Source organism: Pseudorasbora parva, chromosome 17, assembly GCF_024679245.1.
Source record: "Pseudorasbora parva isolate DD20220531a chromosome 17, ASM2467924v1, whole genome shotgun sequence".
NCBI lineage: Eukaryota > Metazoa > Chordata > Actinopteri > Cypriniformes > Gobionidae > Pseudorasbora > Pseudorasbora parva.
The window spans coordinates 2944060-2966683 of record NC_090188.1 but is presented as its reverse complement, the minus strand read 5'-3'; the positions used below and the strand labels follow the sequence as shown (position 1 = coordinate 2966683).

The window sequence follows — 22624 nt, the reverse complement described above, 5'->3', positions numbered from 1 at the left end:
CCATTCGTCTATTCATCCATCATCTATCATCCATTCATATATACATCCATCATCTATCAATCCATCCATCCATTTAACCATTCATCCATCTATCAATCCATCCACCATCTATCCATCCATTCATCATCTATCAATCCATCCACCCACTCATCCAGCATCCATCCATATAACCATTCATCCATCTATCAATCCATCCATCATCTATCAATCTATCCATCCATATAACCACCCATTGGGCCATCGGGCCTTCATTTAATCAATCCCTTCATTCTCCCTTGTGACGTGATTTGGTCATTTGTCTTTGAAGAACAAAAATTCTTTGAATCAAATTGTTGGAGAACCACAATGTAACTTAGCAGATCTCTACTCCAACTATTTACTGTGTAAGGCAAGGTTTATAATTCAAGATTGTTCGCACCCTTTACATTATGAGTTCCGGCTCCAGCTCCTCCCCTCTGGATGTCGGTTTGTGGCCCCTATGTGGAGAACTAGACGATATAGGAACACTTTTGTACCTGCAGCTATAGAATAATTAAATGAAAACAGTAGATGACATGCATGGTTATTTTATATCCAAGGTGGATGTCGAGGGAGTGTGTAGAAGCACATTGTCATGACCTTTTTATATATTATTGTATGTATAATGTTTTATGAATTGTCTTAAGGATGGATTGCATAATCTCCTGTCTGTGCAACAAATTACTAATAAACTAATAGAGATAGACTAATACTAATAAAGATACCTTGACCCATCCATCCTCTATCAATCTAGCCATCCATCCACCCATCAATTCATATATTCACCATCATCCATCCATATAACCACCCACCCATCCATCATCTATCAATCCATCCATCCATTTTTATATTCACCCTCGATCATCCATATAACCATCCATCCATCCATCCGTATATCAATCCATCCAATCATATATTCATCCATCATCCATCCATATAAAAATAAAGTTTAGACTTTTAGCTGCACATTATATCTTTACCTTGAAACCTTAACAGCAATGTGCATTAAAAGAGGCTACATAGAGATAACATGCATAAATATGTGCCGTTTTACTACGGTAAATGTAAAATAAGTGCACATGCAACTATGGTTAAGTCAGGCTACTTAAACACGCCGGCAATTTATCATCCTGCAGATTATTTCAATATTTTATTACCAAGCAAAATACTCTACTATTCTTAATTAGAAACTTACATGCATCATTTACAGTATTTCGCAGTATTTATTACAGTGTTTCGCAGGCGGGTGAGTAGAAACTGTCAAAAATGCTACATTTGTGAAGTCTGTATTGTCTGAACAAATTTGGTGACAATTTAGCTTTTTGCAGAATTGCCAATCTGCATTTACGTAAACAAAATTTGAGACATGAAAAGTCTTTTTTTTTAACATTAAAGAAGTGAGAATACAAAAATACAACAAAACTGCATGAAGGAATCACGCTGGTATTATAACTACTTCATAAAGATCTTAATGCCCAGTTTAACGAGAGCAACAATGGCACTTTAATCCATAAACATGTCTAACCAAAACTGATTAAGTGCTTAAGGAGAGGAATTACAAGAGTGTGAAAGCATGTAAATAATTTATTTCTCTATGTTTAAGAACTGAAAACTAATGGCAAACGTGTTTGATGCCCATCAAACTTCACTGGGTATAAAAGTCTTCAACAGTAGACGGACCACAGCTGGCAAATGTGTGCTGGACATGAACAGTGACCAGATCCAACAAGGAACTTGTATATTCAGTGACAAAAGGCAAACTATACAGAAAAAGTGATCTTTGGTTTGAAAATCATTCCCTTTTTTTATCCCAAGCAATTACATAGCAAGGTCAACTCAGGCAGAAACATTCACCGGAATCAAACATGTATTTTACATCTAAAAATGCAAAAATACAAACAAAAGAAAGGTTTATAAGCCAAACGAGAGAGATGTTGCATGCGTTAGAAGACATAACAGGAGGGAGGGAAATACAAAAATATATAAAAATAGATGCGAGCACATGAAGCGCAGCTGGTGCCGGTTTTAGAGGTGGTGTGTGTCTGCTGTGCAGTCTGTTTGAAGGCGTGTGTGTTCACTGTCTTGCACTGTCTCTGCGTCTTCCTCCGCGTCGCTGTCCTCGTTGTCGTAAGCGTCCGCGCTGCAGCGAGAGCCGTCACTGTCGCTGCCGCAGGAACTGGACGTCTCGTCTTCTGAACTGGAGTAAACCTCGGCCCCGTGGAAAATGTAGCGGTTCGGCAATTGAAATAAATACTGAGAGGCTGCAAAACAGAAGCAGAGCCAATTACATCATGGACACAATGAGCGTTTAAAAACACGAAACTTTACAAAAATAATGCATATCTTAAGCACATTTTAGATGAAATGTTACTTTATATTAGACAAATTATTTTTTAATAGAGCGCTCAAGCCAAACGAGATGGATGGATGATAGTTATATGGATGGCTGGATGATTATATGATGATGCATGGATATATGGATGGATGGACATATGAGTGGATGGATATATGGATGCGTAGATGATATATGATGGATGGATATGGATGGATATGGATGGATATGGATATATGGATGGATATGGATATATGGATGGATATGGATATGGATATATGGATGGATATGGATGGATATGGATGGATATGGATATATGGATGGATATGGATGCATGGATATATGGATGGATATGGATATATGGATGGATGGATATATGGATATATGGATGGATGGATATATGGATGTATGGATGGATATATGGATATATGGATGGATGGATATATGGATGTATGGATGGATACATGGATGTATGGATGGATATATGGATGTATGGATGGATATATGGATGTATGGATGGATATATGGATATATGGATGGATGGATATATGGATGGATATGGATATATGGATGGATATATGGATATATGGATGGATGGATATATGGATGGATATGGATGCATGGATATATGGATGGATATGGATATATGGATATATGGATGGATATATGGATATATGGATGGATGGATGGATGGATGGATATATGGATGGATATGGATATATGGATGGATATATGGATATATGGATGGATGGATGGATGGATATATGGATGCATGGATATATGGATGGATATGGATGGATATGGATATATGGATGGATGGATATATGGATGGATATGGATATATGGATATATGGATGGATATATGGATATATGGATGGATGGATGGATGGATATATGGATGCATGGATATATGGATGGATATGGATGGATGGATATATGGATGGATATGGATATATGGATATATGGATGGATATATGGATATATGGATGCATGGATATATGGATGGATGGATGGATGGATGGATATATGGATATATGGATGCATGGATATATGGATGGATGGATGGATGGATATATGTATGATATGGATATATGGATGGATATGGATGAATATGGATGGATATGGATATATAGATGGATATGGATGGATATGGATATATGGATATATGGATGGATATGGATGGATATGGATATATAGATGGATATGGATGGATATGGATATATGGATATATGGATGGATATGGATGGTTATAGATATATGGATGGATATGGATTAATATGGATGGATATGGATGAATATAGATATATGGATGGATATGGATGAATATAGATATATGGATGGATATGGATGGATGGATGGATATGGATATATGCATGGATATGGATATATGGAGGGATATGGATGGATATGGATATATGGATGGATATATGGATGGATATGGATATATGGATGGAAATGGATGCATGGCTATATGGATGATATATAATACAAATAATATAATAAAAAATCCATCGATCCATTTCTGTATAAACAAATAAAAAATATAATAATAATAATAATAATAAAAGCAATATAATGTAATAAATACAAAAATAATGTAATAATTAACATTTATAATATAAACAATGATATCTAAGTAATACATACATTTAAAATATACTGTAATAATACAATTATATTAATACAATGAATACAAATAAAATAATTTAAAAACAATGTTTATAATAAAAAGCATAACATAATATAAATACAAAAATGTAACATTTATAATAAAATCTCTAAGAGGTAAAATTGTAAAGTAAATCAAAATTAGATTATTAATTTTTGATAAAATGTTTTAAAGACTTTTTTGTAATTAGCACCTATGAAAGCCCGTTTCCGCCACTAAATAAAAAATAAAAAGTGTAATTGCGACTTTTTCTCTCACAATTGCGAGTTATTAGACAGAATTCTTAGATATAGTCGCAACTGCGTGAGTTAGTCACAATTCTGACTTTATAACTCGCAATTGTGAGAAAGAAAGTCAGAATTGTGCGGTAAAGTCAAAAACAATTAGTCTTTATTTTTTTATTTAGTGGTGGAAATGGGCTTCCATATGCACCACTAAACTTACACAAAAAAAGAAAAAAAGATTTTACCTCCGAGTCTTTTGCTGATTGGACTCTGACAGAATCGGCTCCTCCAGCGGCGCCGCCTCATATCAACACGGTGCCGATCGGGTGTCTCCTCGTCCTTACTGCAGCGTGTGTCGTCCGCAGCGTCCGGTGCTTCTGCTGCGGTCCTACAGGGACTCGGGGAACACTCTTTTGAGTCCAACTCGTCCGTCTTAGTTTCCGGTAACGGCTCTGGACGAGGGCTTGTTCGACTGCCTGCTGGAGAAGGCGCCCTCTCCTCCTCCTCCCGTTTGGGAGAATTCTGAGCATCAGTGATTCGCACGTCCTCTGACGTGTGTGTGAGGGTCGGAGCGAGATCTGACGTGTGTGTGAGGGCCGGAGCGAGATCTGATGACGTGTGTGTGAGGGCCGGAGCGAGATCTGACATTTGTGTGAGGGTCGGAGCGAGATCTGACGTGTGTGTGAGGGCCGGAGCGAGATCTGATGACGTGTGTGTGAGGGCCGGAGCGAGATCTGACATTTGTGTGAGGGCCGGAGCGAGATCTGACGTGTGTGTGAGGGCCGGAGCGAGATCTGACGTGTGTGTGAGGGCCGGAGCGGGGTCCGTGCTCTCAGCAGACGGGGCGGCAGGTTTCTCTGTGATTTCGCTGAGACGTGACGAGTCGTAGCACAGATTCTCAAAGTCGCCACCCAGGCGATGGCAAAGTTCATTCACGATAACGTCACAGTCTCCAAGCAGCTCCACGTCGAAGTTCAGGTGAGGCAGCGGCTCGCGGTTTATCAGGACTTGAGGCACGTCATGAGGTATAGAGCCTGCAGAGAGAGAGAAAACAAACCTCATGTCACTTATATACTCATTTAGCCTAGAAATCTAGATGCACCCTAGCAGCAGCAAATCTAATCTGCCGCGAATGTCGTCTGGTAACTCTCAATACCCTTCTGAGCTGGAAAAACCAAACTCTGGTCGGGCCAATCACATCGTGTATAGAGTCGGTGGGCGGGGCTTAATATAATGACAGCCGAGTTGCGTTTGCGTGCTTCTGTTGTCTAGTAAACACAGAAACTGGCGAACGGCGGTCTTTCGAATCAGCTTTGACCGCGACTCTGGAAGACTTGAGTTAAGCTTTTCTCTGAGAAAAGAACAAAGAACGGCACTGAAGTCATTCTTAAAAAGGGAAGATGTGTTCTGAGTTTTGCCGACCAGATACGGCAAAAGTTTAATCAACGAGCTCCGCTTCACCTTCGCTGCTCTGGTTGTTTTTAGCGCTATCCTATCGCGTGCAGAGGGAGTTTGACAGACAGCCGTTTATCCGCCCCTCGGATTGAGCCGTCAATGGTGAGTTTCCAGACCAAACCTCTTGATGTGGGTCTGGCTTGTCAGGCTAATACTCATTATTAGGCCTGTCGGAATAATCAGTATATCAATATCTCGCACAATATATGAGCTTGACCTTAATATTTCTTTGTGATGCAATATACCGCCCCTTGTGTTTGTTTACATGATAATGAATGTCACCATTTTACTTTGTTGGTGCTGTCATGTATGTTTTCCGTGACGGAGGTGAACGTGTGTGTGCAGGCGGTTATCAACAGGTGAAAAACAGGCGCCATTTGAGGCGTACGTGTTTTCCAGTTTGGAAGAATAAGCCCAAATGGGTTCCGGTGAACAAATAAATGTCCCCGCAGAATAAAGGAGGGTCAAAGCCGCTTCATAAGGTAAAATGTTTATTTACTATTCATTCAATTTTTTTTATTTAGGATAATATATTTTTACTAGGGGTGAAACAATTTATCTACTACATCGATGTATCGATTTATAATCCTATGATCCAACTACATCAATCTGTGCTCGGTAAGTTGGCCTTCCGGACGACATATATCGATCTAATATCGCTTTAAAAGGTAATCAATCGATTGTATCGATAATAGGAAATAACGCATTTGATTTAAGCACGTCAGACTTTATATAGATGTTTTTTCTTAGCACTTTCAATGATAAAGGCGTTAAACGTTACTCAGTCTGCCTATATGTGACGTCAGCCATCGGGTGCCAGCACCAGCGCAAAGAAAACAAAACATATCGCGGACTGGATTTGTCATGACAGCGGATGATAGAACAGAAGCCAACGAGCGAGAAATGATCAAGCCACCATAGCGGTCCAGTGTGTGCGAACACTTTGGCTTTAGAAAAGACGGAGATGTTCTTAAAGTCGCTCGATGTTTGTAGTAGTAGCAGGTTTAGCAACTGCTTATTCAACCTGAAGAGATGTTGGTTGCTCTTTATTTTTAAACTTAATATTCGTATTATTTTTATGTTGAAAAAACAACAGCAAAAGTAGCAGGTAAACCTACTGTTAATTAAATCTGAAGAGATGTTAGTTTCACTTTATTTTTGATATTAATATTGTAATTGTTTTATTTTGAAAACGAGCAGAAGTGGCAGTAATAGTATGTTAGTTGCACTTACTGTAGTTTTATTGAAAATGAGAGCAGAAAAGGTTAACTTCCTGTTAATTCAACCTAAACTGTTAGTTGCACTTTATTCAAATAAAATGTGAACACATTTGCCATTAATTGTTTACTTGTTTTATATCCATAATTAATTGATACCTGATACCCTTAAAAGAAACAACAGGAATCTAGGAAACCTCACCTGCACGTATTTATTTCAGTCACACTGATTACAATTTTTGCCTAAAAAGTTACTGAATCGATTTCAAGTCACTGAATAGCTTCGGATCGTATCGTTCTAAATGAACCAATGTCGTCCTTGAATCGTATCAACAACCTCAAATCGTGATACGAATCGAACCGTTGTTAAAACGAATCGTTACACCCCTAATTCTTACCCTTAATTTCCATGATCTAAAGAATTAATAGGTTGTCATTTGAAAGTGCGTAGGTCTACCTGCATTATTATACTGTTATATTAGGATTGTATATTCAGTGGCATAAAATAGTCTTAAAATGACAATAATATCGTTTATCACAATTATTTCTGGGACGATATATCGCAAAACAAAAATTAGTTATCGTGACAGGCCTACTGATTATAACACATTATACTCCATCACGTCTATTGCGGTCTCAAAACTCTGGCCAGTTGATAATACCTAGAATATCTAAATCAACTGCATGCAGACGATCCTTTTCCTACTTAGCTCCTAAACTCTGGAATAGTCTTCCTAGCATTGCTCGGGAGGCAGACACACTCTGTCAGTTTATATCTAGACTAAAATCGCATCTCTTTACTATGGCATACACATAGAACATTTTTAACTTTCATTATTCAAATCAATTGACTGATAGTTAGGCTGCAATAACTAGGTCAGCCGGAAACGGGAACACTTCCCATAACACCTGATGTACTCGTTCATCATAAAAAGAGTGGCATCTACGCTAATGTTAGTCTCTCTGTTTATCCCGAGGTTTACTGCAGTCAGCCGGATCCGGGACATTTCCAGATCGGATGGTGGACCTGCGTCTGGACATGACCAACACATCCTGGAGTGTCTGCTGAGCCGTGTCAATTGGTGTCTCTTCTGAATTTGCCTCACTGGCAGGTCATCCTCAATAAACCCGTCTCCAGCGCAATAACTCCAATCTTTGAAATATTCATATTCTTGTGTAATCGACGCCCCATCCTCAATAAACCATATCTCTTGCGTGATACCAAGAAATGTTGAATATTCCGATCTAATATGATTTGAGCTGTAAGGTTGCCAGAATAATAATCATACACGGTGTGTTAATAGGCCAGAGGAGAACTGGCACCCCGACTGAGTCTGGTTTCTCCAAAGGTTTATTTTTCCTTTTTTTTATTTTAAGGTTTTGGTTCCTTTGGTCGCCTTGCTCAGCTGGGGACACTAAAATTTCAACTAAATATACAAATAAATGTAATTACTAAACTAAATTAACTACATCAACTATATCACAGATCTGCCTGCATTGTCGCTATATGATAAATTGAAATGAGCTGATGACATCACAGTTTTCTCCAGAACGACTGTACAGCCAAATCAAATTCTGTTGCAGTATTGTCCTGTTTAACACTGTGAAGCTGCTTTGAAACAATCGGCATTGTAAAAAGCGCTATATAAATATAGTTGACTTGACTTTATTAAAGATAAAATCATGGTAATACTATGCTATATGAACAGAAAACCTCCAAAAAAGCTTTTATTTTTCACTTTTGAATGGAACCCAAATTATTGCAGACACAGAAAATCAAAGAAAAAAAGCAAGAGATGGAACGTACTGGGTATAAGAGCCACTGGCCGCACTTTCAGCGAGGAGCCGATCACAATGAGAAGGTCCACCTCGTCTTTATCCTGCTTCATGGCTCTGTGGAAAAACTCTGGAAGGTTCTCGCCAAAGAAGACGATGTCTGGTTTCATGATGGCGTACGGGACATCCGACGGACACCTCGGACAGTGAGGAACAACCTGACACAGAAAAAACACAGTTTACAGTTGATGTAAAATACGTCCAATGTAAAAAGGCTCCAAAGTTTGAGACACACTTGAAAGCAGTGTTGGGTGTAACTAGTTACTAAGTAATTAGTTACTGTAATTTAATTACTTTCCCTTGAAAAATTAAAGTAAGGGATTACTCTTAGTTTTTGTGTAATTTAATTACAGTTACTTCACATGTTATTGAACTAAATACGGTGTATAGACTGTGGAACAATTATACATAATACAATAGTAGAATTAATATTAAAACTTTAAAAGGCATGTTTTTGCTCGGCGAAGTAAAAAGTCCCGGCCGAAACATCTTCCCTCACATCTTCCTATTGACAGAAATGAGAGAGTGAGGGGGAGATGTGAGGAAAGATGTTTCGGCCGGGACTTTTTACTGCGCCGAGCCGAAGTACTCTCAGAAGTGCTAATCCGCCATACATTATAGTTCTCCTTTTTAATCCGATTAGAGAACTACCATGTTTTATTTTGTCACCATCCTTGATCGTTCAACTATTCGTGTAACTGTATTTAAATAGGGGAAACGTGGAGGTGTTTGGTACTTCTAACTTGATCTCTGTTTGGTACCATAGTGAATGAACTGGGCTTAGTGGGCTAAGCTAAATGCTATCAGATCATCACCGCGCGTCAGAGTGATTAAGTGAACGCACTGAGACGAGAGAGGGATGTATCAACTCGTTTTAGTTAAGGGAATAACAGTTTAATATGAAAAAGCGGTGAAGTAACCCTTTAACTGCTGAAACCAGTCGTCAGTAATTCCAGTCACACTTCCGGTTACATTCCTAGTTAAACAAATGTGCATAATGCCAGCCTATCGTTTTCATTGGTTGCCCGTGAACGATGTCTGCTTTGCCCCGCCCTCAAACACTGCAAGTTGTAGCTGAGACTGGAATAGTTTAGGTTCGTGTTGTTCTTGTCTATTTTTTCAGCGTTGCGATTTGCGAATCCACTATTCATGCACTTCAAAAAGATGAAGTTGATACAGAAAAAAACGACGACTTTGTTACTGTTCGGATCACTGTGTATCAAGTACTCAGAAAGAGCTGAAATTCAGATCACCATTGGCTAGTAAATGTTTTAGTGTATTCGCTAGACTTACTCTCTTTTTAATATTATACAGTCTTGTTCAAAATAATAGCAGTACAATGTGACTAACCAGAATAATCAAGGTTTTTAGTATATTTTTTGTTGCTACGTGGCAAACAAGTTACCAGTAGGTTCAGTAGATTCTCAGAAAACAAATGAGACCCAGCATTCATGATATGCACGCTCTTAAGGCTGTGCAATTGGGCAATTAGTTGAATTAGTTGAAAGGGGTGTGTTCAAAAAAATAGCAGTGTGGCATTCAATCACTGAGGTCATCAATTTTGTGAAGAAACAGGTGTGAATCAGGTGGCCCCTATTTAAGGATGAAGCCAACACTTGTTGAACATGCATTTGAAAGCTGAGGAAATGGGTCGTTCAATACATTGTTCAGAAGAACAGCGTACTTTGATTAAAAAGTTGATTAGAGAGGGGAAAACCTATAAAGAGGTGCAAAAAATGATAGGCTGTTCAGCTAAAATGATCTCCAATGCCTTAAAATGGAGAGCAAAACCAGAGAGACGTGGAAGAAAACGGAAGACAACCATCAAAATGGATAGAAGAATAACCAGAATGGCAAAGGCTCAGCCAATGATCACCTCCAGGATGATCAAAGACAGTCTGGAGTTACCTGTAAGTACTGTGACAGTTAGAAGACGTCTGTGTGAAGCTAATCTATTTTCAAGAATCCCCCGCAAAGTCCCTCTGTTAAAAAAAAGGCATGTGCAGAAGAGGTTACAATTTGCCAAAGAACACATCAACTGGCCTAAAGAGAAATGGAGGAACATTTTGTGGACTGATGAGAGTAAAATTGTTCTTTTTGGGTCCAAGGGCCACAGGCAGTTTGTGAGACGACCCCCAAACTCTGAATTCAAGCCACAGTACACAGTGAAGACAGTGAAGCATGGAGGTGCAAGCATCATGATATGGGCATGTTTCTCCTACTATGGTGTTGGGCCTATTTATCGCATACCAGGGATCATGGATCAGTTTGCATATGTTAAAATACTTGAAGAGGTCATGTTGCCCTATGCTGAAGAGGACATGCCCTTGAAACGGTTGTTTCAACAAGACAATGACCCAAAACACACTAGTAAACGGGCAAAGTCTTGGTTCCAAACCAACAAAATTAATGTTATGGAGTGGCCAGCCCAATCTCCAGACCTTAATCCAATTGAAAACTTGTGGGGTGATATCAAAAATGCTGTTTCTGAAGCAAAACCAAGAAATGTGAATGAATTGTGGAATGTTGTTAAAGAATCATGGAGTGGAATAACAGCTGAGAGGTGCCACAAGTTGGTTGACTCCATGCCACACAGATGTCAAGCAGTTTTAAAAAAACTGTGGTCATACAACTAATTATTAGTTTAGTGATTCACAGGATTGATAAATCCCAGAAAAAAAAATGTTTGTACAAAATAGTTTTGAGTTTGTACAGTCAAAGGTAGACACTGCTATTTTTTTGAACACACCCCTTTCAACTAATTGCCCAATTGCACAGCCTTAAGAGCGTGCATATCATGAATGCTGGGTCTTGTTTGTTTTCTGAGAATCTACTGAACCTACTGGTAACTTGTTTGCCACGTAGCAATAAAAAATATACTAAAAACCTTGATTATTCTGGTTAGTCACATTGTACTGCTATTATTTTGAACAAGACTGTATATATATATATATATATATATATATATATATAATAAATTTAGGTGAAGTGAATAACACTGATGATCTCTTCATCGCGGCTCCTGTTAGTGGGTGGGATATATTAGGCAGCAAGTGAACATTTAGTCCTCAAAGTTGATGTGTTAGAAGCAGGAAAAATGGGCAAGCATAAGGATTTGAGTGAGTTTGACAAGGGCCAGATTGTGACGGCTAGACGACTGGGTCAGAGCATCTCCAAAACTGCAGCTCTTGTGGGCTGTTCCCGGTCTGCAGTGGTCAGTATCTAAACTTGGTAACAATGTGTGATGAATGCATATTTGCTACCCATAGTGAAGATTTAGTCACATATGCCATGGATTTACTTGCATTGTAGAGGGTCGTATGCTAATGAGTGTTTGGTTTCCTACATGCAACCGGTTGACCAATCACAAACGACTGGGCCGTCTGGCCAATCAGAGCAGAGCAGCTCTCAGAAAGGCGGGGTTTAGAGAGACTGAATCTTCTAATTAACCGTTTTCAGACTCTTTCCCTGCATCCCAATTCGCATACTATCCATACTAATTAGTATTCGAAAATAGAATTAGTATGTCCCAAATCGTAGTATACTGAAAAGAGTATTTCAAAGATACCTGGATGGTCTAATATTTCCGGTCAGAATTCGAAGTGCGGATCGATGCACACTCTAACAGCTGATATTACCCACAACCCATTGCGAGTTGGACGAGGATTTGATTAGAACTACAAACGTGGATTAAAAAAAAAAAAAGTGTTAAAAAACTACAAACATGACGGATGTGCGAGTCAGACAGCTAAGTAGAGAGGTTTAGATAAAGGTTTGAGTGATCATTTATCAGTATTTAACCTGACGAAAAGATATTTATTCAGTGTTTTCCACATTATATTTCATCCGCAGCAGCATTGCAAACTTTTGTAAAGAACGTTTGGCCGTTAACTTTTTAATGCATCATTATATTTAAACTGCAAACACATGAGAGTCTCTGCATTAAAGACACACACATGGCAGATCAACGAGCGGCTTCATTTCTCTCCGATACGGTAGGAGATTAAACTAAATGTGGGGAATTTTAACTGTGTGATGATTGACAGGGCAGTTAAACGGTGACGAGATGCTCGTAACTAAGCGACAGAGTCCATTAAAGACGACGAAGTAGTATGTTGCATACTTTTCTGCTACACACTCAAAAGTATGTACTTTTTCCTCACAAAAAGAGTACATTCTTTTAGGACGTAGTATAAGTAGGCGAATTGGGACGCAACATTTGAGAACTGATTTAGCAGTGGATTAGCCTGACGTGTTCATACTCAGCTCTAGTCAGAATATGAGTCTGATGCTCCATTGGGCTGTGATTATGGGGCGTGTTTCAAACAAACCAGGAAAGACCTCAATTGGATAGATCTACAACCAATCAGACCAACGAAGCGACACATTGTCAAATGTCAACAGAGCTCAACTGCACTGTGTTGCCAAGTCCGCATTTTTTCCGCGGATTGTTTTCTATGTCGTCGGGTTGAAGCGACTATTATGTGATATAATTTTAGCAGGCAACCTTGCCAAAAATCACATTTTACCCCCCAAACGCCATTTTTTCCCCAAAGAACCCCCCCAAAGAGCTGTTGTTTAGGGCTAGTAGTTGGCGGGGTTTTTTGTAAAAATTTGGCAACCCTGTCTGCACGCGCTTTGCCGGTGTTGTAAAAAAACCAAGCCCCTTTGATGACGTGATGATTACGTTATTGTTGATCATCTGTCCGTCGTCGTCTAAAGCCCGCCCTGATGATCTCATTGGTCCGAACAGTTTCTGTTCGGGGATAATTACTCCTCTATGGAGCGAGTCCAGACCGAACTGCCCGACCTAAAAATGTTATGGGCGGGGCTAAGTTCGGCTGGCATCCAGGCTAGCAGTGGATATTATGAGAGAATTAAATGTTTTTTGGCCTTGGATGCGAGTAAACTCTGTTGTAGGAGATGCCAAAAAACATCAGGACACTTTAAATTTAGACACTCAAACGTACCTGGTTGAATATATCCTCCCTTACAGCCTCGCAGTCAACCTTATGTTTACAGACAAGACAGGAAGCAGTCGCAAAAGAACCTGAAACGAACAGTAAAAGACAAAAGATAAATACATAGTCTAGATAACGACAGAATAATGAATTATGCCAGCAGATGTATACCGTGACACTGAATGATCTTCTGTATTCCAGCGGCCTGCTCCAGTGTGTCAATGTTCTGGGTGTAGTTCCTCAGTAACCGCCCCTTCTTATCGAGCATTGATATAAACCTGTGACACGGAGACGGCTGGAACTGCCCTGGGTAGATTTCCTAAAGTATGACAGAACAGGGGATAATGTTTTTTAATCACCATGGCAAGACATTGCAGGAGAATGATAGGATGGATATCCCTATGCTTATCATCCTCTGCAAAAAATGCTTTTCTTACTTAGTATTTTTGTCTTTTAAAATTCTTAAAACAGGAAGTATTTACTAGACAAGCAAAAGTAATTGTCTTGTTTTGGGAAAAAATAACTCAAAATGAAGAGAGTTTTTGCTTAAGATATGCAAACTAATATGCCAGTAGGGTAAGTAAAATAATCTTGTTAGATTATTAGCATATTTTAAGCAAAAACTCTCTTCATTTTGAGTTATTTTTTCCCAAAACAAGACAATTACTTTTGCTTGTCTAGTAAATACTTCCTGTTTTAAGAATTTTTAGATGTTTGGACTAGAAACAAGACAAAAACACTAAGTAAGAAAAACATTTTTTGCTGTGTGTACATTAAGATGGTTGTAGAGCCCTATGAAACCTAAATGAAAAAAAATGTGGAATCAAAATTATATACACTACTGTGCAAAAGTTTTAGGCACGTTAGTATTTTCACCCCCCAAAAATGTTTTTAAGCCATTTATTTATATATTTTGCAATAGTGTGTCAGTAGGTAATATCAGTTTACATTTTCAAACATTTATTTAGCCATTAATTGTAGTAATCCATTCCAGTGAGATTTGTGTATGCAGGAGTCTGACAACATCTGTTTAAACACATGGAGATCTGATCTCACCATCATCGAGTCCGTCTGGGATTACATGAAGAAACTCAGACAAAATCCACAAGAACTGAGACAACATCTCTGAGACGCTTGAAGAAACCCTCCTGCAAAGCTCCAGTACTGTCAACAGTTTTAGACACTTGTTTTAAAATGCTGTAAAGTGAGAATGCTTTCAAAAATAATGTTGTGGTGTGACAGGCAGCGGGGCGAGGGACCGCGAGAGCGGGCCGGTGATTAATGTTGACGAGTGCCAGCTGCGTGGCACACCGGTCTCGTCTCGCGGCCATGTGACGGGAGCATAAAAGGAGGAGCAAGGGCTGCGGAAGACGAGAGAGGACCAGGCCTGGACTTTATGTTTAGTTTTGTTTATGTGTGTGTGGGCAGTCGTCCGTGAGGGGCTGCCCACGTTTTATTTTGTGTATTTGCGGGCAGTCGTCCGTGAGGGGCTGCCCGCGGTTTTACTTTCGTTTTGTTTATTTATTTTGAATAAAAAGTGTTTGAACGTAAAAAAAAAAAAAAAAAAAAAAAACTCCAGACCTGGTCCTCTCGTCTTCCGCAGCCCTTGCTCCTCCTTTTATGCTCCCGTCACATGGCCGCGAGACGAGACCGGTGTGCCACGCAGCTGGCACTCGTCAACATTAATCACCGGCCCGCTCTCGTGGTCCCTCGCCCCGCTGCCTGTCACACCACAAATGTCATAAATAGATTTAGATTTTTATCAAGGAACTCCTAATAACTAAATCCAATTAGTGTTTGGTGTGAGCACCCTTTGCGTTTTAAACAGCTTTTGTCCTGATACACTTGTTCATAGTTTATCAGGGAGCTTTGCAGGAGGGTTTCTTCAAGCGTCTCAGAGATGTTGTCTCAGTTCTTGTGGATTTTGTCTGAGTTTCTTCATGTAATCCCAGACGGACTCGATGATGGTGAGATCAGATCTCCGTGTGGATCAATCAGATGTTGTCAGACTCCTGCATACACACATCTCACTGGAATGGATTACTACAATTGATGGCTAAATAAATGTTTGAAAATGTAAACTAGGGCTGAACGATATTCTGTTTTAACATCGACATCGCGATGTGTGCGTGTGCGATAGTCGCATTGCCGGAACATGCGATGTGAAGGGTAGTAGTATTTTTTATGGTCTATGGTAGTAGCCCATGGTGTATTAAGGAAGCACACACGAGTTTGTTGCTGGAGTGACATGCACGTTCCTCATGCCTGCACAGTGATTGGTTCGCTGTGCCGCTGCTTACCGCTCACGGCCAAACATTCACTGCTAAAATGCGCGACGAAAAGGAAAGAGGAAAGAAGGGGGGGAAAAAGGTTCGTACCAGAAATCATCTTTTTGGGGCTATTTTGGCTACATAAAGGAGGATGTTGAACAAAAAGAGGTACTTTGCATGGAGTGTCTTGTGGCCACTAAACAAGAAAACACCACCAATTTGTCTGATCACTTAAAACGGCACCACAAAGATCTTTACGACGAATACAAAGCAGGGCTCGACATTAACGCTTGTCCGGGACATGTGGGTGTTTTGAAGGGACAAGTGAAAGATAATTTTACTTGACTGACGGACAAGAGCCTGATTAAAACAAAAAATAACTAGTGAATCACCAAAATGCAAAAATGTTTGTGCATTTATTTAGTGTAAGTGGCGATCGATAGTGGATAATATATAATGAACTGATGATAATAAGGTCGCGCTGTTCACGCTCGTGCAGCCTCTCGAGGAGAAATCACAACACTAGAGCGTTTTCCTGAATACCATCACGACTGAAAATGACACTGATTTCATATGACAGCTCCATAAACAACTAATTAACAATCACTTAGTCACTTACATTTTAGATGCAATATTTAGTGTTTTTGTTCTATTTCAGCAGTGAAAGTCGTTCATAGCAGACCCGTAACACGTCTCACTCATAGCAACAAGTGTGAACGATTCAGCGTTCGAATGAATCGTTTGAATGAACAACTCAGTGACTCACTCATTAAGACGGTCACCTGCTGCCACCTACTGGAGGTTTAGTTTCATGTTTACACATATTTTCCAACATTTCTTTTTGTCACTTGTAATGAAGCTTGCTTATTAGAGAAATTATTAATATCACGGAATGGTAATTATTGACTTTAGCCTGGATTGATGGCTCTCAATATCGCAATATATATCATTGGGGAAAAAAAAAATCGCAATGTAATTTTTTTTCCAATATCGTGCAGGCCTAACGTAAACTGATATTACCTACTGACACACTATTGCAAAATAAATAAATAACTGGCTTAAAAACACTTTTGGGGGGTGAAAATACTAACGTGCCCAAGACTTTTGCACAGTACTGTATATCGTTACATATGATAAAGTACATTTTCTTTTGTACTTAAATTTTAGTAATCAAAAAGCATGTCTAATAAGGTGCAGTGTGTGAATTTTAGCGGCATCTAGTAGTGAGGTTGGGAATTGCAACCCTTTTAAAGGTACGGTGGCCCTCACAGGACAAAAATGTCGTCGTCTGAGACAGCAGAGAGTGAGTAGCGCTCTATTGAGTAGAAGCATGACGGCGACTTCACTGTAAGGGTGTGTGTGTAGATAGAAACAGCTATTTCTAAGGTAATAAAACACAACGGTTCATCATTATGTAAGGTTTTTATACACCATCCTCTTAAATACCACACACTGCACCTCTAATTAAAATAATGAAATGTTGTAGTTTAACAGTTTATTAAAAGTTTAACAACAATTACATATTTAAGGCCCTTAATTTTTCTCTCAAATTTCGTTTTTAAAAAACAAACACATTCTGTGTTTTCTGTATTCTACAGTTTAATTAACCCCCCCCCCCTCCCCCAAACAGTTTATTTATTTTAATTTCTATTTATTTATATCAGATTCGCCCAGAAATTCCGTCTGGCAGTCAAATGAAGGCATAAAACATTGATTTAATTTATCTTTTAATCATATAAAATTAAAGGTGAACTATGCAACTTTCTGTCCACTGGAGGGCGCCTATTCAAAACAAAGGCGTAGTTTGATGATGCAAAGTGTGAGCGCAGCATCTTGGGACATGTGGTCTTCACATCACAGCCGTTGGAAAATAGGACTCGGGCAGAAATCACGTTCATGCATGCGGTTATTAACGTTACTGTAGTGTAAAGCAGAGCAGGACCGAGTGTTGCGGACCTGAGCACGGCCGCTGGAGCGATTGTTAAACAAACAGCCGCCTCGCAAATACCGGGACTTTTATTATGACGGGACGGGACACAGTCGCCGGGCGCCTGCACTGATCCGCTCTTCCGGTTATGATTTTCAGGTAATGCAGCTCTGTTTATCATATTAGATAAATTTAAGTGTGTTTAAAATTATGTTATGACGTTACTCCGTGCGTTCACTTGTTCACACTGCTAAGAGTAAAGCGCTCCTGCCAAATAAAAGCCGAAACCGAGGGTAACGCAGATATGACGCGATTGACAGGCGACTCCCTCAGATGCTATGCTGACACGTCCTGGTCTTTAGTAAAAAAACGAATTTTTACACAATTTACAAATAGTTGGAAACATTTGGGATATTGTAAGTACTCAACTGAACAAAATGTATAACACTGGCCTAGTGGGTTTTGGATATTTTACTGCAAAAATACTACATAGTGCACCTTTAAAACAAACTTTTTTTTTTTTTTAAGTGCAACACAGTAGAGCTTTACTTTAAAAATTAAAACATGGTAGAAAATGTTTGATTATTCCCTTAAAAAAATAAAATTAATAATAATTTATCATCATTATTATATGTTAGTATTATTATTACTTTAAAACATAGCTAAATTCTACTGTACAACAGAAATATATTTGTCAAGTTAAACCAAACTTTTATTTTGACGGGTTGCTGTGAAGAGCTTTGAGTTATGACTTTTGGATTCATACCGGACCGGAAATCATAGGGCCCTACAGTTGTATTACAAGTTTTCTGAAATATTACATTTAAATATGCCAATGAGGTAGTGTGCAATTAAATATGGACTAATTTGCATACATTAGAATTCTAAACATTGGATAAAGCCAGGTTAATTTTGCTGACATATTAGAGATATGTGCAGATAAAAATAGATTAAATGTGCATTTTTTGGGATGTTTTCTTTCCACTATTCTGAAAGATGACACATTATGGAAGCAAAATAGACAATATTGACCTTAGATTTTTTTTTTGCCTGTAGCGTCTTGCCTTATTTCAAATGCATGTTTTCCATTCTTGGCAGAAATGCAAATGAGAAGACAGCGCATCAAACCTTGGCAAATTTGAAAAACGGCCTGGGATCTCTTCTAAAGTAGTCAATGTCAAACATGGCTTGAGGATCGGGAAGGTCAGGAAAATCCACAGCGAGTCTGGCGTATATGCCATCTCTAGAGCGAAAGTCAGGAATCCCGCACGAAACGGACACCTGCGGAAACAAGAGGAACACGTGAGTATTCAGCATACGCAAATCCAGAGAAGTGTCTCAGAGCAGAAATCAAAAACACACCCCGGCGCCGGTGAGCACCAGAACCTTCTTTCTCTCATTCAGGAGTCGCACGACGTCCTCTAACGTGTTGATGTCTTTGCGTTTTTTCCTTTTGGGCGGTTCTGAGATGTTGATGATGATCTGCCACAGGGTCATGTCGTCCAGATCCGGAGGAAGGACCGTTTCCGGAAGCAAGTCTTTCAAAATGGCCCTCGGGTCAGTTCCTCTCATGATGTGCTGCTGAATGAACCGATAGGATCCTAAAAGAAAAACATGCTTTCATTTAATACACAAATTTCCAGAGCAATCCGATGTGGAATTTGCCTATATAATATAATCATTACATTAGGCTATATGTATATGTGTGTTTAAATAAATGTCATGAAAATGACAAGACTCTGTGTATAAATTATTACATTTCAACAATGGAGTAAAGACAATTTTATGATTAGATTTAGAAGTTAATGCAAAAACTGCCTGATGTGAAGTTTACGTTTGCACACAATGTGTTATTTGAGTGTTGATTATCATATCTAAACATAAATAGCAACTGAACTTAGGCTAATATTTTGGGCTTTGCTGTTAAACTTTAATATTATAAATGTGAAGCTCCCCATGTAGTTTACAGCATTATCTTTAAGAAACTTTTAGTTATAATTTGTTCAGTAAAACGCTGTTTAATAAAAAAAAAGAAGCAATTTTGTATTTCATTTCCTCTCCCTGCTGTACCGAAATGTCAGTTTTGTGTACCGTTACACTCTTAATAAATATGTATAATTGCACACATCTTGCCGTTAATGTTGTTCATCTTGCAACATGCAAATGAACGGATGAAACTAACTAAACTTACCGATCTGTGGTTGAGGCGTCCAGTCACTGGAGCTGGCGCGAGAAGAGCAGTCATCATCATCGTGAAGAAGATCAGGTGACGAAAAGCCATTGGGATGGACACCTTCGTCAATTAACTCTGTGTGAACCACACAAAACATGATTTCAGAATCATCTCCATTTATATATACAGCAACAAAAACACAACTGGCCTTACTGAATTACACTAGACTATGTGCATTTCTTTGACTTGAATTAATAGTTTTACTCAAATTTAATCACAACCTACTTTATACATAATACATTTATTTAAATAAGCAAGGTAATGCAATACTAGTATGAGTAATATAAACAATGAAAATATGATCAATCTGTGCAGGGGTTACGGTTTTATTCATCAGCACGCTGCTTTATCAATCTGAAGAGCATTTCAGCTGGTTTATTAAACTAATTAGTCCAGCTATATTAAAGTGACTAAATATATTTTAATGAAACATGTAAATAAATGTGCAAAAAAATTATATTTATGGAGTTGACATGATATGTCAAAGCAGTGACAGATAATAATAATAATAATAATAATAATAATAATAATAAAAATAATAAATAATTAACTAACTGAATAAGTAAATAATATATAATAATAATAAATATTGAATTAAAAGAAATATGTATAAATATAAATAATGACAATAAAATATCTAATATGTATTGAATGTATTATTGTAATAAGAATAATAATAATAATTATTTTATTTAATTGGTTTACAATTAATGAATATAATAAAATAAAATGTTCATTAAGAAAAAAAAAAGACATTATATTAAAATATAACTAGTCCAGAAAAGAAGGGCATTTCATTACTAAATATATTTTATATAACACATGTAAATTATAATATTAACAATAAATTATGGAATAAAAAAGTAATTTTATAAATAACTATAACAATTATTTAAATTATAATATATAAATAAAAATAACAACAATAATAATTAGATTTTATTAGTGAATAATTAATTAATAATAATAAAATAAAATATCTGATACATCAGAAACAATGACATTATATACAAATATATCAATTAGTTTAGAAAAGAAGGGTATTAAAGTGACTAAATATATTTCAATAAAACATGTAAATATTAAATAAATGTAATTTTTTTTAAATATTTATGGAGTTGACATGACGTCAAAGCAGTGACAGCTAATAGTAGTAATAATAATTATTATTATTAACTAACAGATTAAGTAAATAAATCACATTTAATAATAACAATAAAATTAGGAATTAATAAAAATGTTAATACATTAAAAAATTGTATTTAATTAGTGAACAATGAATACAATTATTAAGAAACGATGAAATTATATAATATATCAATAATAACAAAATAAAATGTAATACATAATTAAATTAAATATAGTATAACGGGTAACACATTAGATAATCATACATTCAAATCCCACAAACGTAAAAACGGGGTAAAACCGTGTGAACAAGCAGTAAACCGGTTTGTTATCTTATTAAGCGTGATAAAAATAACTCCTAAAATAGCCAATAATTAGAATAAATCAATAGCGCTGTACCGGAGAGCACCGGTTGTGGTTCGGTGGTCAGTCCGGTTTCGGTGCGCTTGTTGTTGTTGTTGTTCCGTGAGGCCTGTTGGGTCTCGTCCATCAGCGCCAGTTCCGCCTCCGCCGGTCCGGTTCCGCTAGCAGCGCTGTGCTCCGACTCACCGGGTGGATCCCGGAGTCTCGGCCTCTTCAGAAGCGGCTCATCCAGCTCAGCGGCGTCGGCGGGTTCGGCCCGTTTATTTTCGCCGTCCGCCATCTTCGCCAGGGAGTGAGTGAACGGAGGAGGGGCGCGCGAGGACCTTCCGGTAATGATGTGACGTGACGTCATGAGCCGATGGACGCACTACGCTGCGTCCGTACAGAGCACGTGACTGCCCCACAGTAACAAATACTCCAGTTTATTGGCAAAATTATGTTTACAGTCTATACAACATGGTATTCTCATGGAATTACGTCAAAAATACCATGTATTATTAAAGCGGAACATGTCCAAAAAGCCATGGGAATTGGTAATTTTAGTGAAATGTAATGAACATCTGTGTAAATAACTTTTAAGATACTTATATAAAGCATGTATGCATAAAAAGTTTACTATTTTAATTATTTCGATCAGAAGTTTGGTGTTTAAGCCATGGTTTGAGCACGAGTCAGAGCGTCAAGGCCATTTAAAAGCCCTGCTACCGTAAAGCTCCGAATACTTGCGCGCATGCGCGCTCGAATCTCCACTACAGGCTGCCTGGGGGATACATTTAAGGGTTTTTACGGTACTGTGTGTTGTACTTGTTGAGTGCAGGAGGCATGGAGGCGATACTGAACCCTATTTTTTACGCTCTATGTACTAAATGCATTACGGAGGATTTAAAGGATTATTATGGGCTACTCGGCTGCAATGATATTATATAAAAAATATATCAATTAGTCCAGAAAAGAAGGGCATTAAAGTGACTGAATATATTTTAATAAAACA

General features: G+C 38.1%; 1 protein-coding gene across 1 annotated transcript; it reads right to left on the bottom strand.

Annotated features, from left to right (window-relative positions):
• Positions 1 to 1584: 1584 nt before the first annotated feature.
• On the bottom strand, positions 1585 to 21957 carry sirt1 (sirtuin 1). Its single transcript, XM_067421214.1, has 9 exons — positions 21670 to 21957; positions 20101 to 20217; positions 19272 to 19510; positions 19038 to 19190; positions 13884 to 14031; positions 13722 to 13801; positions 8723 to 8909; positions 4489 to 5277; positions 1585 to 2279 (listed from the first exon to the last, which is right to left on the bottom strand). The coding sequence occupies exons 1-9, from the start codon at positions 21911 to 21913 to the stop codon at positions 2044 to 2046; spliced, it is 2193 nt and encodes a 730-aa protein (XP_067277315.1). The 5' UTR covers positions 21914 to 21957; the 3' UTR covers positions 1585 to 2043.
• Between the last annotated feature and the right edge of the window lie 667 nt (positions 21958 to 22624).

What these genes read in the sequence shown, in the direction of transcription:
- sirt1 (XM_067421214.1), bottom strand. Translation starts at nt 21,913, where the DNA reads ATGGCGGACGGCGAAAATAAACGGGCCGAACCCGCCGACGCCGCTGAG. An exon ending in ACCACAACCGGTGCTCTCCG is followed by an intron (nt 20,218 to 21,669) that starts GTACAGCGCTAT and finishes TGGTTCACACAG; the next exon opens with AGTTAATTGACGAAGGTGTC. An exon ending in GAAGATCATTCAGTGTCACG is followed by an intron (nt 13,802 to 13,883) that starts GTATACATCTGC and finishes TGTTCGTTTCAG; the next exon opens with GTTCTTTTGCGACTGCTTCC.